General features: G+C 44.4%; 3 protein-coding genes across 7 annotated transcripts; 1 reads left to right on the top strand and 2 right to left on the bottom strand.

The window, feature by feature from the left end:
* Positions 1-134: 134 nt before the first annotated feature.
* On the bottom strand, positions 135-9,045 carry LOC118225168 (myelin-associated glycoprotein-like). Of its 4 annotated transcripts, XM_035413245.1 has the most exons (8): positions 6,667-6,874; positions 6,118-6,195; positions 5,159-5,515; positions 4,520-4,828; positions 2,605-2,871; positions 2,102-2,186; positions 1,138-1,171; positions 135-661 (listed from the first exon to the last, which is right to left on the bottom strand). In XM_035413245.1, exons 2-8 carry the CDS (start codon positions 6,164-6,166, stop codon positions 443-445), a joined length of 1,320 nt encoding a protein of 439 aa, XP_035269136.1. In that variant the 5' UTR covers positions 6,167-6,195; positions 6,667-6,874; the 3' UTR covers positions 135-442. The 4 variants fall into 4 exon arrangements, with proteins under 4 accessions (XP_035269136.1, XP_035269138.1, XP_035269139.1 ...); XM_035413247.1 differs by lacking the exons at positions 6,118-6,195; positions 6,667-6,874 and adding an exon at positions 8,936-9,045; XM_035413248.1 differs by lacking the exons at positions 6,118-6,195; positions 6,667-6,874 and adding an exon at positions 6,913-7,315.
* Positions 8,193-11,657, top strand: emc9 (ER membrane protein complex subunit 9). Its single transcript, XM_035413260.1, has 6 exons — positions 8,193-8,422; positions 9,267-9,463; positions 9,617-9,693; positions 10,376-10,445; positions 11,055-11,149; positions 11,414-11,657. Exons 2-6 carry the CDS (start codon positions 9,269-9,271, stop codon positions 11,592-11,594), a joined length of 618 nt encoding a protein of 205 aa, XP_035269151.1. The 5' UTR covers positions 8,193-8,422; positions 9,267-9,268; the 3' UTR covers positions 11,595-11,657.
* Positions 11,658-12,259: 602 nt separating this feature from the next.
* Positions 12,260-22,535, bottom strand: irf9 (interferon regulatory factor 9). Of its 2 annotated transcripts, none has more exons than XM_035413249.1 (10): positions 22,402-22,535; positions 20,676-20,764; positions 20,189-20,311; positions 19,542-19,722; positions 16,768-16,904; positions 16,022-16,106; positions 15,813-15,875; positions 14,981-15,385; positions 14,426-14,538; positions 12,260-14,013 (listed from the first exon to the last, which is right to left on the bottom strand). In XM_035413249.1, exons 2-10 carry the CDS (start codon positions 20,733-20,735, stop codon positions 13,876-13,878), a joined length of 1,305 nt encoding a protein of 434 aa, XP_035269140.1. In that variant the 5' UTR covers positions 20,736-20,764; positions 22,402-22,535; the 3' UTR covers positions 12,260-13,875. The 2 variants fall into 2 exon arrangements, with proteins under 2 accessions (XP_035269140.1, XP_035269141.1); XM_035413250.1 differs by having other exon boundaries at positions 16,768-16,901.
* Positions 22,536-23,373: the final 838 nt, after the last annotated feature.

Here is a 23,373-nt window from a genome sequence, read left to right as displayed (position 1 = left end):
TTACCTACCCAGGTAAAAGCGCACAGTGAACAGACTTTCAGTAAGGCCTTGCAGTGTTCCATGGGAACCAGGACATCTAGCTTTCAAATATCCTTGAGGTCATTCCATGACCCGAAAAGCACAATGACCAATTGTTCAATTTGCTCAATTCAAAATACATTTACTTAAGTCAAAATAGACACAGGGAACTGACCTTGGGAGTGTGTCCACACTGGCAACGAAACAAATGATTTGCCTGTTGAAGTTTGTGGTACATGATGAAGATCAAAGTCTAGCTTTGCATAGGTGGATAGTGTGAAATTTCTATGCAGGTTCATACAAGGTAAGTAAAGCAGTGGCGTCCATTACTAGGTACAGGGACCTGGGAGGAGACTCGGTTGCTCGGTGACGGTAGAAAACATCAGCTGCAGCACAGACGGGCTCTTCTGACTCGAGCGCCAAGCTATGGCCTGGAGGGAGTGAAGCAGTTCGCGTACAGCTGGTCATCCCTCTCCGCTGTGCCAGACGGGTTGCTCATGCAGACAGTCCCGCCCGGATTCAGCGTTTCACGGTTGCTGTACGCAGCCTCGTCCAGATCTTTTCTGGGCTGGTTCTCTGCGAAACCCAGCTTCGTCACTGTGCTTATGTTTTCATACACCGGAGAGTCGTCTTCGCCTCGGTCCTGTGGAGACATCGATGTTGAAACAAGCAGGCCGGTTTGAGAAACAGGAGTAAAATAAAAAGAAGCAAGCTTTATTGTTGTAAATGCACAATTTAGTTATTTATGCTTTAGACGCTTGCTTTTTGTATAACCTCTTCCTGGACTTCAGCACAAAAATAAATATAAATCTTTTTTTTTCATACTTGCAGAGAATGGTTCTCTTATTCAGCGGGAAGCTGGACTGTCTTTTGTTTTTATTAGAAGTTTATTAGTGCCTTATATAGACAACTGAAATAAAAATATCACCCACAGCATTGTAAAATTCACAGTAAAATTCACCCACAGTATCGTCTTCATGCAGTACAGGCATATGCTTAGGGCAGCACTGAATTAATTGAATATGGCCACAAGCTTGCAAGCTTGCAAGAGTGTATCTACTCTGAAGATGGGCATGACGTTAAAATGTCTGGTGTGTGTGTGCATGTGTGTTTTCCTACCTTCATGACAACAGGGTCTGGTAACTTTCGCTGCCTGAAAGACACATGGTTTGTGTTATTAACTATTAAAACTCATGTAAAGAAACATAAAATGAATTTAAGTTGCTGAGAGTAGTTCATTTTTGGACTAAAATGCATACATATTTAAACAATTTTGTGGCTTCCTATTTTTAATATTTATCTTCAATTTTGGTGTAGCGCCGTCCAATCATATCAGAAACTTCTGACAAATTAATATTCATTATTCTGTTATGCACTACCAGGCTCAACCAGAGGAGTCACTGTTGTACAATGAAGCTGAAGGAATTATCTAGATCAGCGTTTCTCAGCCCTGGTCCTGGGACACCACTGTGTACGCTGGTTTTTGTCATAGCCAATCTCTAAATTATTTAAAGCTGTTGATTATGTGCTCTACCATAATTGTATGGTTAAACTTATTTTAACACAATGGAGGCTTGGCTTGTTGCCATTTGCTGTCAGTAAATATCCATTTGACACAAATGCTTTCAGGTTTTCACACCCTCAGCAAATGGGAGACAACTGATTTCATTCATCTGATTGCAACTGCAGTTTGTAATGCAATCATGTAAAATGGAACCTCTTTCAATTGGAATTACTTGACACACAGTTCATACTGCACAGTAAATTAAAAATAAATTAGTCAGTTCGATTGACATTCCTGGGATGTGAATAGCTACAGCATATTTATTTTTAAGGGCATACATACAGTAGCTATTTCTGGCCTAAGAGGGTGATTAATATTAGCGGGTAATTCGTCCTTCAATATATGTAAAAAAAAAAAAATTCTAATGAAGAACAATTAGTGTCTAATTGATGCCTCCCCCTTCAGTGACCACAAGAAGGGGGACGAGAAGGTAGCAATCAGTATCCACTCACAGATCGCCAGATTTTCAGCCCTATTGGGCTATAATTTATGTTATTGCGTTGAATTAATTTGACTTACCTACAGATGCACAAGATCAACAGACTGGAAAGCAGTAGGAACCCTCCCCCCACTGGCCCCCAAATCCACGGTGCCGCACCTACACCTGCGCAAACAAAAGATACTCAGTGCACCATACAGCTCTGCATGAAATACTCCACAGAGGCCATCAGGGTCATCCACGACCAAAACTGAGCAGACTGATACTTTAGTCTTTCAGTATTGCTTATTTATTACATGTTTTATAGTTTTATTAGATATACATATGAGCTCAAATGATAACCGCATAATGGTAGTCCATGGCTTTGGCTCCAGTGCTGTTTGGTACTTCACTAATCCAAATTCACAAATCCTGTCACCTCAAGCCCCCTCTCCCTGAGCAAAACCCGGTGTCTGTATCAAAAAAGCAGGATGACTAAAGCAGCTCTATTAACTGCACTGAGTAAAACCCGGAACCCTCTAGAAATCTGGAACATGGACTGAAGTGAAGCGTGCCGTTGTGATTAACGCGCTCCCACACTGACCTTGCACACGCAGCTGTACGGCGGTGGAGTTCTGCCTCCCGTGCTCATTTTGGGCCTCGCAGTGGTACAGGCCCGTGTGGTTCTCAGTCATGACCAGGGTGAGGTTCCTCTCCCACCCCACCGCTGTCACCTTCCCATCCTTCACTCGGAACCAGGAGTAGTGCGCCACCTGCGGGTTGGCATCGCTAGTGCAGTTCAGGCTGACGGTGGTGCCCTCGGGAACCAGTTCAGAGGGACTCACTGTAGCAGAGGTGCCCTTTGGGGAGTCTGAGTGAGTGAGCATGGAAGTGAGTGAGTGAGTGAGTGTGTGAGTGAGAGGGTGAATAGGTGAGAGGATGAGTGAGTGAGGAGACGAGTGAGAGTGTGAATGTGTGAGTGAGTGAGTGAGTGAGAGGATGAATGAGTGAGTGATTGAGTGGGTAGGGTTAGGTGAGAGAGAGAGAGAGAAATTCAAATCAACCAAATTCAAACAACTTTAGTAATCAGTTAGGCTAAACCAGCGAAACTAGGATATATTTGTGTTACTTGCATGTTTGCAGCATAAACCTTAAATTATTGCATTGCATTAATATAATCTGCCTCAATATATCCAACAAACACGTGTTTCCTCGTTTTCCCAGTGTACCTTTAACACTGCTAGTGTCATCTCCAACATGGGCTGACATCCCAATCGCCATAGCTTCTTGTGCGCCCAGCATTGGTACCGAATATAAAAGCCTGAATTACTAGGGTGTGCAGTTGGTTCAACAAGGACCATCCCTGTCTGCCACCTCCCTTTTAACCTCCTGTCTCCTTGGAGAATGACAGTGGATGACCTTTTATCAACTTATACTAGCCTCTGAAGATCACGGTTTGGAAACCATTACATTTAGCAGATGCTCTTATCTAGAGCGACTTACGCAACATTTACATAGTATTTACGTTGTATCCATTTATACAGCTGGATATGTAGTGAAGCAATGCAGGTTAAGTACCTTGCTCAAGGGTACAACTGCAGTGTCCTACCGGGAAACAAACTGGCAACCATTAGGCTACAAGACCGGGTCATTATCCATCATACTACACTGCCGCTCACATATACTCTCGATTTTTCTTTTATTTTTGAAAAAAAAAAAAAAAAAGGCAGTCCCACATTTCTGTTCCAGCTGTTCCCCAGTGCACTGTGTCCTTTCACCAGACATCCCACCAGAAATTGGAACAAAAGCCATGCAATGATCTCTGCTCAGATTTTAGAGTGAGACTCTTCCCCTTTTCTAGTCAATGTGAAATCTATGTTCCGATTCGCCAAAACTGTATCAGATTCTGCCTGTTTCACCAGTTCCTGTTGCAACATCAAAAATCCCCCATGTATCTTAGTAAATGTTTTGAGCACACAATGACGAAACATATCAGATTGTGTGGCTGATATCCACTCCCTCCTTTGCTGAAAATAAAATCGCCTCTTCTGACCCGTGGCCTCTGAAAGATTACTTTGCACTTCCTGCCATCTGGGTGAAGGTGCAAAAGGAGGTGTGATATTTCCTATCATCTATATCACTGTTGCGAAATAAATCATTTTAAGTACTTTATCCTTTCATACAGAATTAAATTTCCTACAAATGAATGCTTATTTTAAATATGACATTTATATTTTCATCAATATTAAGCCTTGTGTTCAGTTTGGGTCAAATTAAATTTGAAACAAATCAAAAAGAGGAATGACACATTAGCAAGATGCATTTGGCTACCAGTGACTAATGCATTCTATCTGTGGTCACATTTGGATTTGTTCAAACCCACCATAGGACCCTATTGAAGCCCCTCCATAAAGTTTCATCTTCACAGAAAATCATTCTGGCTGCAATGTGTAGCTCTAGTAAGGGCCCTGCTTTGTAGAGTAGAGTGCAACGTGTACAGGTCGGGTCAGGCCTCTTACACAGGACATTGAGCGTGACAGCCTCCTCTGCTCGCTTGCTACCGCCCCCTAGCTGCAGGGGGTAGTCAGCGCTGCACGCAATCCGCCCGTGGTGGAGACGCGAGGCCACGAAGCTCAGCGTGGAAGACGCGGATCGGGTCCCGTCCGGATTCCCCAGTAGAGCGCTCGCGCCGCGCCCCAGTTCGGGGGGGGACCAGGTCAGGGCTGGGGGGAGCCGAGGGCAGGGGGCTGACGCCGTGCAGGTCAGATTCACCGGGGCCCCCTCCATTACTGCACCCACTGAGGTCACCTGGGGTTTGGGTGGAGAGGCTGCAGGAGATGGTACAGACTCAGGATGGCAGGTCATGCACTTACTTCCAATTAACTGGGATTAATTTGACCAATTAGTCTGTTTCGTGAAAATTATTTTGTTGACAACAGCACCAAAAAAAGGAAACAGAAAAAAAGTAAAATAGAAAAAACAATTTCAAGTTATAACACATTTACATGTTGTATAAGAACATGTTGGTCGCAGGCTTTGAATCTGAGATTATTTCATAAGAACTGCAAACACAGAGTACATTCGTTTCCTTATGGTGGCTGCTTACTTATTATAATTAAGAATCAGAATGATAGGCAAAATAAATAGGTCATGATTACCTGTGATGTTTATGCTGACATTGTTGGCAAAGGTTGCCATGAAACCAGTTTCGATTCTGAAATAGTACTCGTCCGTGTAATTGCTAGGAATGGCATCCAGGATAGTGGTGCAGTTCTTCTGTATCAGGTCCCCAATGATCTCTCCTTGAAGGATGTTCTGATGATGTGATGAGTTGTATACATCAACACTGCCCGTAAACCACTGCGACCTTCTCCTCCACACCCCATTGGCTGGTTTCTTCAGTCTGGCAACTTCGTTTTCGGGAACTTCAAATTGACATGGGATCAGTACACAGGAGCCAGCCAGAGCCTCAATGGTCTGAGGCATGAAGGCTGACCACTCAGCACACAGAGCACCTTCAAAACATAACATAGAGCCGTGTAAAGCCTAAAGACCGGCACAAAATGTCTCCATGGTCTCCACCAACATTTCTGAATGTCAAATATTAATCATAAAATTAAATGTGGAAGCATGGCATTTTGTCAGCTGTAGTGTTGGGGAATTAGTTATGTGGAAAGATTCTGTCAGTGCAGTTATGTGACATATAACTGTGTGCAACTCATTCCTCGCTCCTTTTTCCTGAGTGTAACAGAGGTCAACCCTCTGAAAAGTAGATATTTTGGAATGTTTTTTAAAAATTCTAAATCAGTGTTCTAGAACTCTGTTGCTTTCAGTTGCCAGTGGCAATTGTAAGATCAGCATTAGAATGTTCGGTTAAGAACACGCTTATCACACATTTACACTTACACCTAAAAACCAGTTCCCTAACTTTTGCATGGATTCAGAGTATCTCTTCCAACCAAACCCACCCAACAAATATCTTCCCCAAATACCCCTACATGTGGCCTTGATTTGACCCAAAACGCTACACAAGGAAAGAAGAAGGTCAGCGGGTATCAGTAACAGCAAGAAAAGCTTTGCACCAGCAGCATTTGATAATAAAGCTGGGTAAACTCACCTAACAGTTGGCAATAGCCAATGACAAAGAAGCACCATGCCCCATTCATATCTCCTTATGGATGATGAGAAAGTATCTCTGCTTCCCAAATGTAAATAATGTAAATAAATACATGCAAATAAATATTAATTTAAAAAGATACCAAAAAATAGATGTCCGTTCATTTAAAAAAGAACAGAATCACATTAATAATAAACCTCTTGACAGAACCTAACAAGACATTCACTATATATAGAAACATTTGTACTTATTCATATAGATACAATGTTCAAGAATGAATACTGAAATAATATTATAGATAGATTATATAGAGCTATTTTTAAAATGCTCTAACTCTGAGCATTCCCTGCATGTTAAAACTGATGAACACATTCTACCACAGTTCCGCTGAAAATGAAACATAAAATTGATCATACACAATTTAATATAAATAGTTATTGAAAATTCACTTTCCTAAGTTGAAATATTTAAAGAAAACACAAACGTGTATAATGATTCCATAATACATGGCACAACTGCAACAAGAACACCATAAACATGCCTACTTGCCTTCTGTGCTGCAGTTGAATGTTGGCTCACACAGACCCTCTCTCACAGCAAAAAGATATGCTTTTATTAGACGTTCACTATACAGGAAGCGGCTCTGCTTCCTCGCCCAGCGTATTCTGAGCCAAAGTCATTCCAACCGCACAGTAAGCCACACAAAACAGACAGACGGATATGTACGAGGTATACAAAAAATGGGAGAAATTAAAAGAATAAGAAAAATAAATGTTTGTAGAACAATAAAATTACCTTAATGGGGCTGAGCCCGCACACTGTGTATTGGAAGGGAACTTATGCCAAAATGACGACCAATGCGCTGAGATGTGCCAAAAAATATTTTTGTTTACTCAAATCATAAGTGCAAAAACATAAAAGTGCTCAAAGTGCCAAAAAGAAAGACAGCATCACCAAGTTAAATGAATTAATTTAAGAAACATTGGGTAACATTGCTTTGAAATAAAGCTCGTTCAATTTGTGTAAGCTAAGATAGTTTTTTGTTTGTTGTAATTTGGCCTCGTTTTGATATCAATACTTTTCACGGCAGGCCTAGATTTAGAAAGTTTTAATTAGCCTAATAACGTAGCTACAGTGTAGACAGTGCTTTGTATGTGTGAGTACATTTTTTGTAGTTTTGTACGCTGAAAACGTTTTTTTTTGTTTTTTTTTTTTGTTGAGATATATATTTGAATCTTAGGAAGAAGAGAAATGTGTTATTTGTTAACAATTACAACCGAAAATCTGCAACGATCCTACTTTCACTTTTTGTGACTTAACCCTCCTGTTATGTTGCGGGTCAAATTGACCCTTTTTAAAGTTTGAAAATCTAGGAAAAATACTTAAAATTATTTTTTCAGTATGAAACTTCTTCTACTGGCCTTAATTAGTGTAATCAACATTCTAAATGAAAATGGTTAATTTCATGTATTTGCAACCCCCCCCCCCCCCCCCCCCCGTATGTTTATATCACCCGGGAACATTTTTGCTGTACCTAAAAAATGAACAGAACAGGAGGGTTAAACTCCACATTTCCACATTTCAGGGACATCCCACGCACCCAACCTCTAACCACCAATGTCATCAGTTCCTTCTCTAGCCTCCTTTTGTATATTCTCATCCGGTCCCACAAAATCACACATCTTGTCGTGAATTTGAACTGTTTTAGTCCGGTCACATTATGCATACGGCCGTTGCAGATAATCCATCTGAAACAACAGAATTAATTGAGGACACTTGGGAGACACGTCTAGCTCAGGACCTATCCATGTCTGAGACATATTCTTGGCTTTTCGTATCCTTTGTTTAAAATTGGCACGTTAGCCTTCGACCGTAATTTGCTGACATCAATTCAAATCACGGGAGTAAAAAAATGTCCAAACATATCCAAACCGTTCAATAATACAAACGCTCTCGCACACTCCCCAAATACCCCACAGAGAGAAACACGGAAGTACAACGAAGGTGCTCCACCATCACTACTTAATGTCATAAACATCCACCAATTGCGTTAGGATATTCACACACTCGGGAATCCAAGCCAATCACAGTACACCACCATTGTGGAAAAGGGAACGCTGAATTCACAGCTTTAGCTACCGCTTAGGTTACATGTAGTCATTCCGCATTTATTTATATTCGCAATTTTACGATTACGCTTAATATTTTTCGCAATTTTTTATTAAAAAACTACTGCTTTAGGACTGTTTTAATATTGCTCATTTTGCACCTACGGTGTTCGCTAGCCACTACTGCGCATTGAACGGTAAGCAGTGTGCATTATCTAACGTTAGTCTACTAGCTAACTGGAAATTATAGCTCATTAGTGCTTTTGACATTGCCAGGCAGATAGTTTTTTTTCTACACAGTTGTTACAGTTAGTAACGATAAGTGTGTTGGCCAGATACAATTCCGGGTGTCAGCAACTGCTTAGGGTTGCTGGCTAGTTCATAACGAATGAAAAAGCGGTCTTTACTCGATACTAAAAGTCGATAGTGTTGTCTATAGTGTTAGGTAACGATACAGCATTCCAATTTATTGTAGTTGCTCGTTAGTTAGGTAACGCATTCTAACACTAAACTAAACTAGTGCAGCATTAGACAGGTGCTATCGTTGGTTCGCTAATGATTTCGTTAATGTAGCCTGGCTACTGGCTACACGGGATAGAAATCACACAGCCAGAACTTTAACTAGCGTTAGTTGTTGTCCATCTAGCTGCTTTCCGACGTATGAAAAGGTTCTCTCCATTTACGCAGAAATGTTTTACTCTTGAACTCACCATTTCATTTTACGAAGCATAAAAATATCGGCTAACTTAGTTAGCTCACGTGGCTTGCTGCCGGTATTTCCGTGCCATTTGTAGTGCAACGCGCATTGCTAGCTAGCCATCATCCGTTAACCATGGGACATCCAGTTAACATCACAGGGAAGCTACTAGCTTACGGTTATCTCAATATTTTTTTCTAACCGTGTCTAAAAAATCTATTGCAGTGGGACATTTGTGTCCAGCCAGCTTATTGTGTTGTGTCTTATTTTATTACAGTTCTAATTCAGTCTGTGTCCATGTTGTATGATTGCTACATTCGAGCCTCTTTTTTTGTCGCACACAGTGATGGGGGAGGTTGAACTGTCCTGCCTGGCATATGTCAAGATGTACCTGCACGCCTGTTTGTTTCCACGCTGCAGTGTGAACGGCGTCCTTTTGTCCTCCACCCCAGCTGGGGGCGCTGTGTGCGTGACGGACTGTGTGCCTCTGCTCCACTCGCACCTGTCTCTGGCCCCCGTCACACAGCTTGCCCTCACACAGGTACGCAGTCCGTTGTCTTTCTCATCCAACACCGGCATCCTTCGTCGTCATCAGATACGCCTGCAGGCTCACTGACCCTGTCGGTTAACCCTTCTCCTACGTTGCCGTGCTTTTGGGGTTTTAAGTGCGGTGGTGACGTCTGCTGTGTTTCAGGTAGATGTATGGTGCGCGCAGACGCAGCAGAGGATTGTGGGATACTATCAAGCCAACGCCAGTGTGTCGGACAGCAGGTGATTTCCTCTGCCGTCCCCCCTTTTTTTTTTCTGTACCCCTGCATGTGTATTTTATTTAAAAATGTGTCCCACTGTACTTTTTTCCTCCCCTCTGTAAAATGGCCGATGAATCTTGCACTGCTTCCACTGCATGGTGACCTCCGCAGTTGATTGAGAGGGCAGGCTGGCTGGCACGTTCTCTCCTCCGGTGCGTGCGATGCCCGCCGCACGTTCGATGTGGTCCGGTCTCTACAGCAGGCCATGGGACCCATCCCATGAGCCTCCCAGCATCCCCTAGCATGTCTTTTGCTCTATTTATGTCCTTCCTGCACTCGTCTGTCTGTACGCCTTTTAACTATTGATCTGGGGGCCGGGGGTGGTATTTCACAAAGTGGGATAGCCGAGTTAGCTGGATAACTGTGCTGAGTAAAACCCGACGCTGCTCTTTTTACTTCGGTCCTTGTTCCAGATTTGGGAGGGTTTCCGGGTTTTACTCTGTACAGTTATCCAGCTAACTCGGTAATCCTGCTCCGTGAAATACACCCCCTGCGCGTGGTTATTGGCCTATACCAACATAAACACACTTTTATTTACTGTTTTATTCATCTCTCCCTCTCTATCTTTGCCTCCATCTTTCTCTCTCTCTCTCACCTCTCCCCCTCTCTCTCCCCTCCCCCCCTCCCCCCCTTGCCCCCCACAGCCCCACGCCGTGCGCGCTGAAGATAGCGGATAAAATCGCGGAGCAGTGCAGTAACGCAGTGATGCTGATGGTGAGAGGAGTGGGAACGGGAGGCTCTGTGGGGCTCTGTGTTCAGAGTGGCTGCATCCTCCTGCACTGCTACGGGAGGGAAACCTCTGAGGAGCTGTGTGTGTGCGCGTGTGGGAGTATGTGTGTGTGTCCTTTCATGTGTGTGTGTGTGTGTGTGTGTGTGTGTGTGTGTGTGTGTTCGTTTGTGAGTGCGCGCGCATGCTTGCATGCGTGTGTGCGTATTTATGTGTTCGTTTGTGTGTACTTGGGTGTCCGTTTGTGTGCGTGAGTGTGTGTGTCTGCTTGTTTGTGTGTGTGTGTGTGTGTGTGTGTGTGTGTGTGTGTGCGCGTTCGTTTGTATGTATGTGTGTGTGCGTGCAGGTCTGTGTGTGTGTGTGTGTGTGTGCGTTCGTTTGTGTGTATATGTGTGTGCGTGCAGGTCTGTGTGTGTGTGTGTGTGTGTGTGTGTGTGTGTGTGTGTGTGTGTGTGTGTGTGTGTGTGTGTGTGTGTGTGTGTGTGTGTATGTATGTCTGTGTGCATGTGTGTCTGTGCGTGAGTTTGGGTGTGTATCGCGGAGTTTGTTTTTCTATTGGTTATGCACATACTATTCTGGTGTGCTTTTTTTCCCAGATCGATGGTGCAAAGATGTCGGCGGGGTACAGAGTTCCCCCGATTGTCATGTACGAGCGCAAAGATTCCCGGTGGACGCTCAAAGACAAACACACGTGAGCGCCTTTGCTGCGACGTCTGTGGTGGAGACAGGGCCTCCATCTTTCTCCACACACAGTCGTTCCCTCTTTCCCCTCTCTCCACACCAGCATCACTGACCCTTGGGGTTTTGGCCATTTCTGTGTCCGTTTTTTGAGCCACAATATCAATGTATCTTTTTTCCCCCCTTTTACTGCTTTCATTTTCCATTGTATACTGTACTGACCAGTCCCCTTCTGGTGCAATACAGCATGCCGTCAGTACACATCTCTCCCTTTCAGGATAATGCTGCATCAGTGGGAGGAGACTCGTGCAATAGCCAATCAGCTGCTGGACTCTGGAGACCACACCTTACTAGTGGATTTTGATAGTCATCTGGATGACATCACAAAGGACTGGACCAATCAGAAACTGAATGCCAAGATCGCAGAGCTTGCCTCACCAGCCAATGGCAATGTCTAAATGTAACATGTTAATTAGCCTATAAATTGAGTGACAAATAAACACTAAGCTATTTAATATGAATTTTTTTTAAGGTTTTAATTTTGTGATTTCATTTCTCATTTAAAGTTTTATTATTGTTTCCACAAATCCACCAAAATTCACATTACAGTAGAACATTCAGTATAAGGATAGTACCAGTGTAGCCTACCACTCCATTCCCTACCAAAATTGATAACATAAAACACACACACATACTAATAACAGAAAAATAAAAAAGCTAAATTAAAGAAACAAGTGTCTTGTACAATACCATATATTCTGAATTCCAGGATTCAGAATATAGAGTATCAAACGGATATCAGAGTCCAAGCTACTCTTGGCCTGTGTAGAACTCAAACTTTTGCTTCCTTTATAATGGATATTGATGTAATAAAGTCTGTTAATTCTGAAGGGAGACAGGATCTGAAGTTCTCTTTTAGACAAAGAAATTAGTTCTCATTGCGCCTAAGAACAGCACTTGTTCTTCCACAACGTTACAGTTAGAGAAGTGTCTTCAACCCAATTCGGAAGAATGCATTTATGAGCAAGAAGCAGAAGTATTGAATCATTTCTAAAGAAGCCTTTTGTATGAAGTAAGGTTCACACGCACTGTATAACCTTCTACACCTTGAACATCCACCCACTGGTTTTCAAATTCCAAAGTTTATTTGGGAAGTACAGTCTTTTACATAGAAGCAAACTAAATGTAAGGATTTTTGTGGGATTAATAACATATTTACACATGAAATTCTTAATGCCGTAATCTTTTTGATTCATGCCAGAAGTTGAGTCCTTGATAGTAGACCCTGTTGGTCATTGCAACTAATCCAGGAGTAGGCCAGCCCCATTGGAGGCCAGTTTTTGCTGTTCATTATTTATTTAGCATCTCTGACATTGACGTGTACCCTTTTCGGTATTTAGTAGACACTCTTGCTGAGAGTGACTTACACAGATTGAACTTACTTCCTTACATACAGTCAGTTCATACAGGTGGTCTGCAACAACAGCGACCCAGCTGGGAATCAACCCTTGGCTACCTCCTTCGAGTTATGAGCCCAGTTCTCTTAACCTCCGTACCACACCACTGCCCCCGGGCAGTAGTAATTAGTCCAGTTATTTCAGTGGTCTGGGACTACTGTGGCAGAAGTGAACCAGTGTTGGTGTATCAAAGCTAAATCCAGCCAGGGTAGACGACAGAACAGAAGCTGGCCAGAAATACAGGAATGTGGCCCTCTATGAGAGGTGTTTCCAGGCCTAAACTTCAAACTGTTCTCCGTTACAAATCAGATCACATAGCAATCCTATCCTGTCGTTTCAAGTAAGGGATCATTTAAAAAATTGCCTTCACCTTCCTCAGTTAGTTTTTAGGCTAGTATTTCTACGTGTCTATCTACAATATGCCTGTATGTAAATACGTATATATGTGCTAAATTGGCTACATGTGCTATGTTCAGTAAAGACGGCAGTACAGATACAAACAATGTTTGAAGAAGGATGTGTGATGAACATTGGCATCAGTATGAAAGGATTTCAGGCGGTGAGCAGTTTTAAAAAAAATATCTGCCGATGTGTGAATTGAATTTTTAACATCCTGCGCTGGGTGTCTGGCTTACATATTCCTACCCCTGCTCCGAAACATGGAGCACAAGGTGCTTACAATAAGGTGGGGCCTCCTCCTGTCACCCTCCATCTTTTGAAAGACACAGGATGTTCTTGTGGAGAGGCGTAATGCACTAGTTTTGCTGGCTCTTTCACACCACTGATTTTTTTAAATGTTTTTTTTTTTTTTTTTTTTTTTTTTTTTGGTCACAGAGAGGTGTGCCTCTTTAAAAGGAGGTCCCAGTGGTTAAATCATACACAGTCACTATATTCATCAGTAATCATGTCCCGCTGAGATCAGCATTGGTCTTTGGGCATTAAAAGGTGCCAGGGTCCTGCTGTCTTCTCAGTGCAGAGCCGTAACATCTCAGTGGTGTGGGACTCCAAGACGGGACCAGGGAATTGAGGCCTTTCCTACACAGTGGTAAAGTGCAGAGTGTCTGTCGTGTAGTGCTGCTCGAACCGTCGGATCTGCTCCCTCGCTCACAGAAGCTGCACCGACCAGGAAAAGAGTCAAGAGCAGAGCCGATGCGGACGCCATCTTGGATACAACTATGACTAGATGCTAAGTGCTTGTGAAGTTATTTAGATGCCACTGTCCATCAGAGAGTTCTATAAGGAAAGGGGGGGGGGGGGTGTGTCCTCCACTGCCCATGATTGGCTAGTTAGAGGAGATTCCAACAAGGTTGAGGGTGACTTCACTGAGTGGTGATTGGCTGGCCAATGTCTGCAGGAAGGCCACAGATTCCCGGAAAGACTGTGCTTCCTGGACCTGCTGGGTCGCCCAGGGCAGGGAGATCTGATTGGTGGGAGAGAAGGGGTGATTGACAGAGGTAAGGATGCAGAGAAGACAACAGCAAAACAATTTTTGTCTTTCATAAGTGAACAACAGTTCAGATGGCTGAACAAATGTAAACTCGGCCTGTGGGAATGGAACAAGGATTCAACACAAGACCTTGCTCGAGATCTGCTCAGTAATGCTTGATGCTGAATCATTAAAACAGCTGTTCTTGTTAAGTAAAATTAAGTCATTCAGCCGATATTGATTCACAAATATTCCTAAAAAAATCAAGGATACAGTCTTGAAATCCTATCTCATTTTGAAACTGATCCAAATAATCACATATTTTTTAAAGCGGTTTAACGGTTGTAATTTAAATTGAGAGGGAAAGCCAGCTGAATCATGCAAGAGAAATGATGTCCAGCCTTACGTGCACTGTGATGAGTTTGCTGGAGGTGTCTTCTGTGTCAAGCTCCTCTCCAAAACACAGAGTGACCCCACATTGAGGTGGGGTACCCCCACTGCTCCGAAATATGTCCAGCTCTGAAAAGCACACACACACACTCACTGTCACACACACACACACACACACAGTGTGCTGCTCTACACCTTCCATACCTACACAGTTTTCTACACTCTTAAGACACTAGTATATATATTACAGTAATTTGTTAAAGTTCAGAGCTCAGGCAATACCTGTATATTTCTAATGTGCTTGGGCGGGAGTTCTGTGTCTCCCAGGACACAGGCAGGACTACATGCTAATGCTATACACTATACACCCTGCCTTAACACCATATCGTGCATAAAATTCAACCTGTATATCAGGTACGAACAATATGTGGCCAACCGCTCTTCCTCAAGGGGGAGCTAGGTCAGGATAATGGTAGCGATTCCAGCGCCAGACAGTGAAACTATTACTAGTAAGCAGGACCACTGTAAAGAGGGTTGACTGGCAGCCAACAGCATGACCTTTGAGCCTCACCCTGCTCGAAGGTTTGCTTGTTGAACAGGAAGACGGGGTGCGCGGTGCGATCCAGCTTGTGGGGGCCGCTCTCTCCGGCGTGGGGGCCCCTCCAGAACACCCGCCCCTGGCAGAAGCGCTGGGCGAGGACCCCCAGAGTGTTGGAGGTGAGCAGCACCCCTTTCTCCATGTAGTTCAGCAGGGTGGAGCAGGCCTGGAGCTGGACCCCCGAGATGGAGCCCTCCGGCAGCAGGGACGCGGGTTCGGGGAGGGACACCCGCTCCACCGCCCCCACCGACAGGGCCGAGGGGGGCGGGGGGCTCACAGAGGAGGGGTAGTAGGCGATCCTGATGTCCCGCTGGTAGATCTCCCTCCTCAGCACCTCCTGGCCCAAGTACTTCACCGACACAATCAGTGCGGGGAGGGCTGGGGGGGGGGGGGGGTCAACATATGGGGGGAGGGTTACAAACAGGACACTGGAGACAGTGCTACGCAGGCAAAGCAGCAACTGCAACAGACAGAGAGCCTCGACGAAGAGAATCGTTATCTGAGAGACGCACTTACAAATAGAAGCAATGTAATGGGCTCACTAACTTATGATCTAGTAAACTAACAGAAGGCTGCTTAGCGCAGGGCTGCCGAACCCTGTTCCTGCTGATCTAGCGTCCTGTAGGTTTTCGCTAAGCTAACGAAGCACACCTCATTCAACCGCTAGAGGTCCAGTAGGGCTGCCAATTAGTAGAATCAGGTGTGCCTAACCAGGGTTGAAATGAAAACCTACAGGACGGTAGATCTCTCCAGGAACTGGGCCGGGCAGCCCTGGCTCAGTGCTCATGAATCACAGGGTCATTACCTCCGGCAGCAGGGAGGGTCTCGATCATGAAGTTCAACTGGATCTCATTGACCTCCATGACCGCTAGAGGGAAGAGAAACGCATATGAAGAGCATGCTGTGTCTCGGGGGGGGGGGGGCGCTGCGATTGGCTGGAGGCTACGGAGCCGTCGGCGCGGAGGCGACAGCGAGCGCGAAGGGGAAGGGCGGCGGCGCGGGCGTGAAACTCACAGCTGTCGTTCTTCTGGAGGAGCGCGGCGGTGGCGTCCTCGGGCACGACGGCGATTTCTCGCTCCGCCTCGATCTGCTGGGGAGCCTGAACCAAAAAAAGCGAAGCGAAAACAAAAAAAAAACAAAAAGCGTTAACACCCAGTCTATGCGCACAGAGCGATGCGCTGCCTCCTACTGGTGGAAAACCGCGGTTGGCGTTCTCACAGAGCGCCCTGTGGCGAGGAACACAGGCTGGCGGTAAAGCGGGCGCGGTGTACCTCCGCATGCACACGAAAGGCATTCCAAAGAATTTTTTTTTTTACATTACATTGTATTACATTTATTTCGCAGACGCTTTTATCCAAAGAGACGTACGGTATGTGCATACCAGAAGGTCATAGGGACAACCACAAAACAGAGGTCCGATAAGGTACAATACTCATTTTGTAACGGTTACTCATAGCCAGGAACACATGAAGTCCAGTTCTCACAGTAAACATTACTCTTTGACCTAACCTATGCTACGTCAAACTAGGAGGCACGATAAGCTATAACATCAAGATAAAGATACAAGGTACAATAAGCGCTGGATGGAGGTACATGTAACATGAAAGTGGCACAAAAGAAGGGGATTTAAGTGATAAAAATGATCCCAGACTGGGAGTGCCCTGCAGAGTGGCGATAGTCAGTTAGCCCAGGTATAGCCTGAAGAGATGAGATCGGGGGTTGTGCAGTTCTGCGTTCCTCACACACGAATGGAAACTCACCATGCTGATTGGCTGCAGACAGACAACCTCCTCTTTGATCTTTTTGGTCAGGTTCTCTTCCTCGCTGTCGGAGTCACTCCTCCTCTTCCTCCTCCCCGCCCGTACGCCTTCCTTTGTTCCAGCGGCTGCCAGACCTTCTGGGAGAAAATTCACATTAGTGCGTTTTTTCTTTTTTTTTTATAACCACTAATGATCGCCGAGCCTTGCTCCTCTTTCTAAAGGAGAAAACAGGAAATTGTTGTTTTTGCCAAATCCGAAAATACCAGGAGAAACGGGAAGCCTGATGAGCATTCAAGGTCTGGTCGTCTTCACCGCCAGACCTGAAGGCTGTTACCCATCAAAGCTTTTCTGCAATATGGGCAATAAGCACATGACGTGCACACACAATTACCCGACTGGATCCCTTCCGCCAACACAAACTTGCCCCTGTAATTACATCAAATGTGTGAGTTTGTATCTGTTTGCATGTCTCTTTGTATCTTGAGCAGGTAGGTGTGTTTGCATTCGTGCCTGTGTCTGTGCAGTTTTTGTGTACTGGCTGCTTTCCAGCAACTGCACTCCAGAGCTCTTTGAAAAGAGTTCCTTGCCAGCCCTTATGAAAAAATCATGTGAAAATTCACACGTGAACACCCAACATGTGAGGAGTACACATGTGAGCTGTAAAAAAATAATCCCTCTTATGAGATAAGTGCAGAAAAAGGTAACCTGTGCTATTTATTTCAAGTCACAGGTTTTGTTTTCACACGTGAAAATGGCAGTTCACACCAGAGGTCAGGAACTGCATGTACACAGGAAGAGTTAATTTAACGCCGAACATTTTACTGTGTGTTTACGGTGCATGTACATGTTTACGGTGTTCACACGAGAAAACGCTGTCGACTGAGTTTCTCCTTTTTTCCCAGCTCACGCCAAGCACACTGGCTCAGTCTGACTGAAACGGAATCTCCCTTATCTGTTACTTCCTCCTAGGAGTCCCCCCCCCTCACTTCCTGCTGTGTTTGGCAAATTCTGGGGAGGGGAAGCGTCAATTACGGAAGAGGCTGCCTGGCTGAGTCCACCCCCCCCCCCCCCCCCCCCCCCCCCCCCCCGGTCGTATTTATCAAACTGAAAGCACGCTGATCCTCCTGACATCTGAGCGTCTTCCCTAATATGTAAATATTAAAACTATAGCAACGTCCCTACAGCACCAAAGACTGCATTGGCCGTAATAGCTGACTGCACACCTGTGTGTGTGTGTGTGTGTATTCTTAAACATTTTTCTCAGTCCCACTATATATTTTTATGGTCTTACCCTGACACACTAAGCAACAATAAATACTGTATTCCTAAACACTTTTAAATATCTTTTATAGTCTTACCATGACACGTTAAACAACAATACATAACGATTCTTAAACAATTTCTCTCTCTCTCTTTCACTTAGTTTGACACATTAGACGATATTCTTAAGCCCTTTTTATTAACAACGAGACGAAACAACGAGAAAAGTGCGGCACTCATTCGGGGGCGAACCGAAAAGCCGAAGGACGGTCCTGCGACAGACACTGGGTCGGTCAGCGTGTGGGGGCGTGTGGAGCCCCCCAGGTATGCCGTAAGGGGAGGAGAGGAGGAACCGTGCGTCAGACACCGATATAACACCGGCTAGAGTCTTCACACTCCCACGGGCCTTCAGCAAAAGCCAAAATGGGAGCATGCGCCTCGACTGTCCAGCCTAATGAGCTGGGTGTCCTTGGTACTGCCACACCCACACGGACTCTCTTGAGGACCGCCGTGAATACTGCTTTTGTTGTTTTTTTGTTTTTTTTGGTACGGCGTTGACTACGTCAGCAGGTGTACTCTATCTGGAGAAATAAAGCCACGCATAATGGATCAAGTGTCCCCCTTGGTGTCTAGGACCCCCTTGAAAATGAGATGCTACATCTCAAGGGGCTATCCTTTTCGAACTAGAAGTGTTCAGTGTTTTTTCGAACTGGATTGCCTCTTTATTACAAATTAGGATTTTCTTTTTCCCTTCTCAACTCAACAAGACCAAGAATGCAGTCAGCAATGTTCAGAGAGACCACACCTTGTGTTCCATGCACTTTGACCACATTAAGAGTTAGATAACTGTGAAATGGGGGGGTGGGGGGGGGTTTCAGGGTGGCGCAGGAATGCAAGTTCAAATCCACTATTACCTGCTTTGCGGGGGGGGGGGGGGGGGGGGGGGGGGGGGGGGGGGGGGGGAGGGGGGGCATAGGAATACAAGTTCAAATATGCTATTGCCTGCTTTACCAGTCTCTGCCCAGCTCTGCAAACAGAGAAATCATAAATCGCTGAGGTGAAATGCTTCAGCACGCAGAAGGCAGACTGACAAGGTGCTCCTGCTGTATCCCAGAACGAAAGGTACCGCGTCTGCATTGCTTCGCGAAAATAATCACCCGCATAAAAGATTACTGCGTGAACCATAAGCTACAGATAAGGGCATCTATTAAGCAGTGAGTGAGTGAACAACAAGTGTGTGTTCGTGCTGACATTATCTTTCTGGATAGTTTTTTTTCCATTGTGTTTTTTCATAGACCTCTTGCCCACTTAAACTTAAAAGGGCAGGTTTCACACACACGCACACACACACACACACACATTAAGTTCAGTCCTGGACCAAACTGAGTTCTGTATGGAGAGGAGTCTCCACTCAAAACTGAATTTAGTCCAGGACTAGGCTTCATCCGAGTCTCTGAAACTGGCCCACAAAGGCTGAGATGGTACCTCCGGATTAGGCTCATCGTCGGTCTTACCCTGCTCTGCCACAGGAACCAGCCGGTACACCTTGTAGGGCTCGGAGATGTCCAGCTGTGACCTTTCGTTGACCTCGCTGAACTCCGGGCTCTTGTTGAGGGCACACCGCAGGCGGGTTTTCCAGGACGCGGGGTCAGAGCGCGTGTCCGCGGACAACTTGCCCTTAAACTCTGCCCATGCCTGTTTTTGGATTGGGGAAAAGGAGTCAGGCGTTTGAGCATATGTACAGGCCCAATCAGCACAATCAATAGCTGGCTACTTTTTCGACTTATCTGGAGAAAATCTGTCACCGAGTCCAAGTTGGCCTTGGAACACCCCAAGAGTCTGAGCCTCTAGTAAATGTTCCATGCGGTCACATCTCAGGATTAACAAAATTCTTCCTGATATAAGTGAGATTTTCATTTATGCTTGCTTTCACTGGATATATTTCAGCCTGAAATATCATCCTCTAGTAGTTCTCAATATTAACCCCTTTTAAAAAGGAGAAAGCCTCAGCCAGAACATGCAGTCCTGTGGACATTACAGTGAAATGGAACACTAATTGGACTAATTGAATTGAACGGTCCGTTGAAGACCGTAAGATTGAAACGGAGATGAAGCTCACAGTGAAAGCGCAGAAACATTTAGTCAAATGGTGGAAAAAGACCTTAAAAATGGCAGCATCTTCATCGCTCCGGAAGTCCTGCTTCCCGGCATGTTTCCAAGGGATGCGAAACATCGTCTTAGCAACATCATCCCACACCAAGCCCGGGTACCGGCCACTGTTTACCTGCGAGGTGGGAAACGGAAACAGTCAGAAGCACAACCGGGTTCTCAAAATGACTCCATTGCCATACGTTACACAAGGCACATACAGCAATGAGACAATAAAATGGGTTATTCCACAAAAAGAGGAAGAGGAAGGGAGGGAGGGAGGGAAGAGAGAGAGAGATTTGGTCGGCGTGTGAACTCACATAAGACACACAACACACACACACACACACACACACACACACACACACACACACAGCAGTATGTTGAGAGAGTCATTACCATATGATGGCAGCCATTGTGATATGCTGTTCATTTGAACTGCAGTAAAGCCCCAATGAGATAAGAAAGAGGAAGATCAGCCTTCTTCATGATGCACTCACCTGATCTACCATCCAGTTGCGCAGCCGACGTGTAGATCGAATCCTCCCGGATGTTGCCATGGCTCCACAACTTTTCTCTACAACTAAAACTAAACAAAAAAAAACGAAACAAAAAACAAATAAGATAAAGGTCACAGAAATCCTACATGCAGATTTTTATTTTGCTAATATTCTTATAGAGTACACACAGAAAATTAAAAAAAAAATCTGAAATTAGGTACACTGAGCCACATAAAAAATAATTCCTGTTATGTATCTCATCCATCCATCCATCCATTATCTAGCCTGCTTATTCCTGGTCCAGAAGCATCTCCCACAATGCATTGGGTGAGAGGCAGGAATACAACCGGTACAAGTTGCCAATTTATTGCAGGGCACACACACCTTTCACAAACACCCAGAAGTGTCAAAAACACTGCATAAACCTTTTTAAAATTCCAGCTGGTCTTAGCTGACAGTTTCCGTCGGGAAGACGGAAAAGACCGAAAAGGTCCTGGAACACTAGGTGGAGGAGCAGCCGTACCTGCTAACTCTACACCCATGTGTACACCACAGTCATTTAACAGACGCTCATATCCACGACCCCTTGATATAGCGGCAAAACAATGAAGTACATTCACCGGTACTAATATGAGTAATTGTACCAGACCTGACAAACCATATTCTCAAAACACTGTGCAAAGATGCAATAACATTACTAAAGCACTAGCGACATTTAACTATGCTATCCAAGAACAAAACTAGAAATACTAAATTTTAGAGAGAGAGAGAGAGAGAGAGAGAGAGAGAGCGAGAGAGAGGGAGGGGGCGGGGTGAGGTGTGCGGGATATTGACAAAAAAGCCAAGAAACTGTACAAGCTACTGTCATTGCGTACTAATAGAAATTTGCGTTGCCGAATCACAAGTGTTAGGGTTTCCAGTAGGTTACTTGAAAATAGGTATCACACAACTGAACTATTTTTGATTCGCCAGGAACGTATCATAGACAGGAGAATTACATTGACAATAAATGGACAGATCATACAGAACATGACCCCATAGTACGGACTTTTGTCGAAAAAGAGAACAGACTATGTATAACTACGTAAAACTTGCTCAACGCTGCTAGTAAAATGAAACTGCCAAACGATGGTCATTGAACATACACATCTATTCTTGCACTGTCTGTTGATTACTTTTTGTCCGCATTAGTGTTATATTTATGTGGTTTTGTCAAAACAGTTTCTGTTCACGGCTGTGTTTACAATAAATGTTCAGGCTCGTGTCGGAGACAGGGAGACAGAGATAGAGCGATAGAGGGGGAAAAAAAAAGGGGGGGGGGGGGCGTGCGGGACATAGAAATAGCAAAAAACCTAATAACAAAAAGTAAGCAATTGTCACTGTGTAATAATAGCAATCCTGTTAGCAAAACACAATTCATAGGTTTTCCAGCATTTGAAAATAGGCTGAAGGCATGTTCAGAATTGTATCTCTGAACGTAAAATATTTTTACATTTGTCCGCAGCCTGTTATAAGCAAGTAATTTACGTTGACTATTATTAAATGGACGGATCGACCGGAACATGACCCTATAGTGCGAACTTCGTCGATAAAACTAACTGACTATGTTTAACTACGAAAAACTGAACTGACGCTGCCAGTACACTTCAATAAAATAAAATTGCGAGCACATTGTCATTTAACATGCATATATGTTTTTGCATTGCCTGTTGATTAATTTTCTTACCTTTATATTTCGTGTCAGCAACCAAGCTTCAATTGCTCATGGTTTCTCCTCCCAGAGCTATGACTCTATGTCTCGCTCTGCGCGAGTGAAACCGCTGGACTCCCCCCCCCAAGCAGTCGGTCGCTCCTTTTCTCAGAAATCACGTGACCTCACAGAAAACATTTTAGTGCTGACTCACAATTCCAGTTCTGGCCAACAGAGGGCGCCAAGCAAAAGTCATGTTACATATATCCATAGCTTCAGTTCCTCATTGAATTTGAGGGCATAATAAACGCCCTATAATTCCATATCACGGGACATCTTTAAGGATATTACACAATTTTGCCCGTGGAACTTGTACATTAGTATACAAGCCTTCATCCAGTGAAGGTCTTGTGTGAAATGTTTGCACTTTACATCTAAATCAAACCAAATCAACAGACAAAACACAGACCTAATTCACAATGTGACCTGTCTGTAAAGTAAATATGTATTGTTTACTTCGCCAAACTACACAAACTATTCTGTGAGTGTGTGTGTGTGTGTGGCTGCGTGTGTGTGTGTGTGTGTGTGTGGGTGCGTGTGTGTGTGTGTGTGTATGTGTGTGTGTGTGTGTGCGCATGACAGAGACAGAGGCAGAGCTTGCCACACAAATTCTTGAAACAACACAGGATGCGAACAAGGCGTGACCAAAAAAAGACAGCACTGACGGGTAACTCAGGACCAGTATGACTTTTAATGATGCCACTGAACACAGCAGCCCACTGCTGCATCAAAACGACTGAATCAACAGCACTTTGATTGATAAAATCAGACAGAACCAGACCAATAACTGAAGAAACTTATGAAACCACGAAACCCACAAGAAGAACTGTCCTTTTCATTGTCATGCCATATTAGAGTAAATTGATGTTGTGATCTGGCAAATAAAATAATCAATATATAATAATATATAATAATATCAAATAAAACAAAACCATTCAATAAAACAGT

This window comes from Anguilla anguilla, chromosome 4, assembly GCF_013347855.1.
Source record: "Anguilla anguilla isolate fAngAng1 chromosome 4, fAngAng1.pri, whole genome shotgun sequence".
NCBI lineage: Eukaryota > Metazoa > Chordata > Actinopteri > Anguilliformes > Anguillidae > Anguilla > Anguilla anguilla.
Note: the sequence above shows the minus strand (reverse complement) of the source record. Positions and strands in the feature narration are given on the sequence as shown.